This window comes from Odontesthes bonariensis, chromosome 7, assembly GCF_027942865.1.
Source record: "Odontesthes bonariensis isolate fOdoBon6 chromosome 7, fOdoBon6.hap1, whole genome shotgun sequence".
NCBI lineage: Eukaryota > Metazoa > Chordata > Actinopteri > Atheriniformes > Atherinopsidae > Odontesthes > Odontesthes bonariensis.
The window spans coordinates 7,909,301-7,914,685 of NC_134512.1; the positions used below are offsets into that span (position 1 = coordinate 7,909,301).

The following is a 5,385-nucleotide window of genomic DNA, read 5'->3' on the forward strand; positions in this document are numbered from 1 at the left end:
TTTATGTGTCATGGGTAATCCCTGTCTGTCCCCCAAGTGGATGCGAATCACGGTGTTCCCTCTGCCATGTGACCGCCCCTGCTCATGTCTGACGGGGGAGAGCTGACGCTATGGGCCGCTCCGATTGGATTAATGAGAAGCTGCGTCAGGTTTGCCATGGTCACGCAGAGAAACAGGAAGTATTGGGATTTTTCTTTGAAAATAAGGGCTAACTCGATGTTCAAATCTTTTTATACTTCAAGAATATCAAGAATATAGTCACTGACTTTGCACAAAATTTGAAAAGTTATCTAAAGCAGCTCAGGAAAAACCATACAAACAAAATGCTATAGGATTTATTATAGTCTTCTTGCTCATTTGAACTAATTTGAGACTATTTGATCACTCTAACTTAAACAATGTAACTCATTTTGATGTAGGCTGACCTTTGTTTTGCATACTCCCGGGCCTGAAACAGTCCTGGAGTGCCAGGGGGCTGAGATACCGCAGTTTACGACTTTGGTTTCCAGCCCCACTCCACACTGTATTGCTATGTGTTTGCTTGACATTTTTGTGGGCTTTTGATAGTGTATCTGTGGCCCTGCAACTTGCTGTTAAAAGTAAGAGAAAAATGGAGCGACAATCAACAAATGATCACAAATTCAAGTAAAATGTTTGCAAACTAAACCACATTTATTTTAAATAATCTTAATTTGAAAGAATACCATACCATACCATACCAACTTTATTTATAAAGCACTTTATACGTCCACAGGACCAAAGTGCTATACACAATCATAAAATACAATACAATCATAAAATAGAAAGGTCAAGTATAAAAGCAGTACTAAAGTAATTAAAATATAAACACAATAAAACAAAGTCAAACATCTCAGATTGTGCCAAAGGCCAAAGAAAAAAGATGGGTCTTAAGAAGGGATTTAAAAACAGCAAGTGAAGAGGCCTGTCTTATGTCCAAAGGAAGGTCATTCCATAGCTTGGGAGCTGCCACAGAAAAAGCACGGTCCCCTCTGAGCTTGCGCTTTGTCTTCGGGACCCTCAGAAACAACTGGTCAGCTGACCTGAGGGAACGGGACGGTGCTCAGACAGGTAGGGAGGGGCAAGGCCATTAAGAGCTTTAAAAGCAAATAAAAGGATTTTAAAATGAATCCTAAAATAGTCTGGCAACCAGTGCAAAGAAGCTAAAACAGGGGAAATATGGTCAAATTTTTGTGTACCTGTTAACAGTCATGCAGCAGCATTTTGAACCCTCTGAAGCTGGGAAATGCATGAATCACTGACACCTATATAAAGTGCATTACAGTAATCCAGTTGTGAGGTCACAAATGCATGGATTGCTGTTTCAATGTGCTGTCTAGGAAGAATGGGTTTTACTTTGGCTAGCTTCCTTAAGTGAAAAAAGCTGGATTTTACAACTGCTCTAATGTGAGCTTCCAGCTTAAGACCAGCATCCATCTTGACCCCTAAATTTGTAAAAACCGGCTTGAGCCAAGGAGCAAGCATCGGACAGAGAGTCTTCATTGGAACTGCCAAAAATCACTACCTCTGTCTTATCTTCATTAAGTTTCAAGAAATTTAGGGCCATCCAGGCATTCAAATCGTCCAGACATAAGAACAGAGACCGAAGAGAGGTGGAGTCTGCTTTCTTTAATGGTACGTAAATCTGTGTTTCATCCGCATAACAATGAAAAGCAATCCCATATTTCCTAAAAACAGAGCCTAGAGGTAGGAGGTACAACAAGAAGAGAAGAGGGCCTAGAACTAAGCCCTGTGGGACACCACACAACAGTGGAGCAGAGGAGGACCTATGGCCATCAAGACAGACACAAAAAGTACGCTTGGCCAAATAAGATTTTAAACCAATCTAGAATATCTGGAGACAGCAAAGAAGGTTTTTGAAATAAGCAAGAATTTCTTAAATTAAGTCTGGTAATATATTATACAGCATAAAACAGTCAGAGATAATTTAGCTACACTCAGTATTTGTATTGTGAAATTTTCACATACTCACATACTTTTATTAAGGAAGTATTTTTAATGCTGGACGTTGACTTGTTTGATGTATTGTGTTGTATGAATTATTTTGCATAGGCATTAGATCTTAACATGTCCCTCAGCACAGCTGAAAAAGCACTAGAATTACCTGTATTTCAGCTGCATTTGGTCATTTAAACTACTATAAATGCATTTCGACACATAGGCTTTTATAAATAAGGATTTGGGACTTTAGATTGTTTATTTTTAAATGATTTTATACAGATAGTACATTTACAAATAAGAGTATAATATCACGTTTAGCCACAACGCATACTGCCTTCTCCTAATGCCTTTTTCTGATATCAGTTGATCATCCCTGGTGTTTCTCCATAACGTAGAAGGCTTTTATTTTGTCATTTCCTGACCGGAAGACTGGCTTTAACTTAATCCCGCTTCACCGCAACATCTCCGAGAAGCAAATAAGCGTCAGGAACTACGATGCTCTCAGTTTTCTGCAACCGGGGGGACAAAAACAACGACAGACGAGGCGAGGCGTTGGTTTATCGTGACAGACATCTTAGCTTGGAGTAGACAGCAGGGGGACCTGTGAGAGTGTGTTTACCGGGGCTGCCGCTGTGGAGCTGGGCTCCGACACCACAGGGCGGGGTGATGTTTAGGTTCCGGTATAAAGGCAGCAAGAAAATGGGAACCAGACTAGATGAGGAGCCGGCTGACGACGCTGAGGTTGAATACCGGAGACTAGAATGAGAAGTTCAGCGTCTTGGTGTAACAGGGCGGCGGTATAACCGTCAGGGGAGGCCGCCGACGGGGGTGAAGCGTGTCTCTGCGGCGTCCCTCCGCCCCCTGTCAATCACTACAATGAGGACGCTATTTACATTCTGTTGTCTTTTCCTTATCACCGTTGGAGCAGACCGGGCGTGGACCACCGGAAACCTGACTGTGGACAGCAGCACCAAGACCAACGTGACGGCCAATAGCAACGGCAGCAGGTACATCAAAATCGGGGACGGATCATCGCAGGAATTTGAGTTTCCTGAAAACACGAACGGTGTAATTGTAATCTCCAGCCAGTACCGGAGCTCCGCAGCCAGCAGAAAGGGCCGTCAGAGCTGGAAGCAGACGGTGAAAGTCTGCTCCCTGGACCCAGAGGTCCTCTCCATTCTTAATGTGACGGACAGCGGCCACGCAGGACCAGCCAGGAGCTACATAATCAGCATCCGCTCCGGGTTCCCGGGCAGGGCTCAGCTTCAGATCCAGCTGCTGGACCTGGACCAGGACTCTGTACCGGTTTTGATCGAGGAGAGGATGGATTACTCCATCAGAGTGGCGCCCGGTAACGATGACCCGGCCACCCGGCTCATCCAGTCCGGGGGTCTGTCTCATTTCTCTGAGAACCCCGTGCTGTTTGCTTTGTTGCCCCTCATCTTCGTCAACAAGTGTGCCTTCGGGTGCAAGGTGGAGGTGGAGGTGCTGCGGGGGCTATTGAAGAGCCCTGTGCCTCTGCTCCTTGGGGTGGTGGGTCAGTTCCTGGTGATGCCGTTGTATGCCTACTGTGTGTCCTGGCTGGCCTCGCTGCCCACAGCACTCTCTCTGGGTCTGGTGATCACCTGCTCTGCCCCGGGTGGCGGGGGCGGCTACCTGTACAGCCTGCTGCTTGGAGGGGATGTCACCCTGGCCATCTCTATGACGCTGGTGTCCACCGTGGTGGCCACTGCAGCCATGCCTCTGTCCTCAGCTCTGTATGGTCGGCTGCTTGGCGTGCATGCTGCCCTGCACGTGCCATTTGTGAAGATCCTGGGCACCCTCCTGTTCATTGCCATCCCCATCTCTCTGGGCATGCTGATCAAGCTTCGCCTGCCCGCCCTCACCCGTGTCCTGCTGGTACTCATACGACCCTTCAGTCTCGTGCTCATGATAGGTGGGATCTTCATGGCCTACCAAATGGGCGCATCCATCCTGGCCAATGTCAACCCCCAGATTGTGGCCGTTGGGGTGACGGTGCCTTTGCTGGGCCTGGTGGTCGGGGCTGTCCTGGCTAAGCTGACGGGCCTGGCTCCACCGCAGAGGAAGACTGTCAGCATCGAGGTGGGCGTCCAGAACAGCCTGTTGGCTCTCGCTGTCATGCAGCTGTCCTTCCGCCGGGTGGAGGCGGACTTTGCGTCCCAGGCGCCGTTCATCGTGGCCCTCAGCAGCACCTCTGAGATGCTGCTCATAGTTTTGGGATACTTCGTCCGGCGGAGGTTCTGTGGCTCTGCCGTCCTCAGGAGTGACGCCTGATTGTAGCCGCAGTTTTGTTCTGAACTTTAATGAAGAATGGACCCTTTGATACCTGTGGGAATCTTGGCTACAAGACACCCTAAAATTTCCTATCCAGTCATCACTGTTGTACACGGGACAGAGAATGGACTTTTTGTGGTTATTTTGTTGTCGTTTTGGTATTTTTTGATGAAAACCAAAGGCCTTTTACCCCACTGAGACCTTTTTGTGTTGATTTTACAGTATGTACTTTTTCAGATCAGATTATACTGTGAGGTACTTAATGTAAATATTCATAAAAAGAGAAAAACCTATGACAGAAGAGATATTTTTCTACCAGATTACTTTTGAGATCAAAGACTGATTTGTATCATGTTTACAAAAGGTCCATGTGTCTTAGCCGAAGGGGAATATTGTTGGTTAAAGTGGAAAACATTTGTGAATCTAAAAAAAAAAGAAGAAAAAAAAAAAGGTTGAAATGATGATTTTGAAAGTATTTGCCACTGATTGTGTGTCCTGGATCTTTGAATCCATGTACTTGAATATTTGAAAAGGAAAAATGATGAAAAAGTAAATAAAAATCCTTGTCATAGCAGCTTTGGATTTTTCAGTCGTATGTGTGCTCAGAAACGCGTTCGACGGGAATGTTCGGCTCACGAGCCAACGGGCTGTTTGTTCAACAAGTGTGACGAGGCCGCGTTTATCAGAATACCGACCTGTGACTGTTACTTTCATTTTCACACAGCAGTGAAAGCGTTTTTCAAATGTGGCCCATATTTGTTGTGGTAAACATGAGCTAGTTGAAAATGTTACCCGTGGCTTAAAGAAAGAACAGCCTCACGGTGAGTGTTAAAGCTCCCATTTTGGGCTTTTTCATTCCTTTAACCGGTCATATTTTAACCAAAAAAAAGGAACCTGCTGTGTTTGTATTCAACATGTAGAAACATGCACTTGCACACAAAGAAGAGCTTAAACCACACCCCAAAACATACTCAAGCTTAAACTCAACATGTATGTTAATGTTAATTAAACTATTTTGTTTTACAAAGTTGTAAAATGGAATCAGAAATCTGAGCTTCAAGTTTTACGACCCAACCACCTATGATAGATTATCATTACACACGTATACGT

At 45.2% G+C, this 5,385-nt stretch overlaps 1 protein-coding gene across 1 annotated transcript; it reads left to right on the forward strand.

The window, feature by feature from the left end:
- The first annotated feature begins 2,415 nt into the window (after window positions 1-2,415).
- On the forward strand, window positions 2,416-4,849 carry slc10a3 (solute carrier family 10 member 3). Its single transcript, XM_075469321.1, has one exon. The coding sequence runs from the start codon at window positions 2,857-2,859 to the stop codon at window positions 4,273-4,275; it is 1,419 nt and encodes a 472-aa protein (XP_075325436.1). The 5' UTR covers window positions 2,416-2,856; the 3' UTR covers window positions 4,276-4,849.
- Window positions 4,850-5,385: the final 536 nt, after the last annotated feature.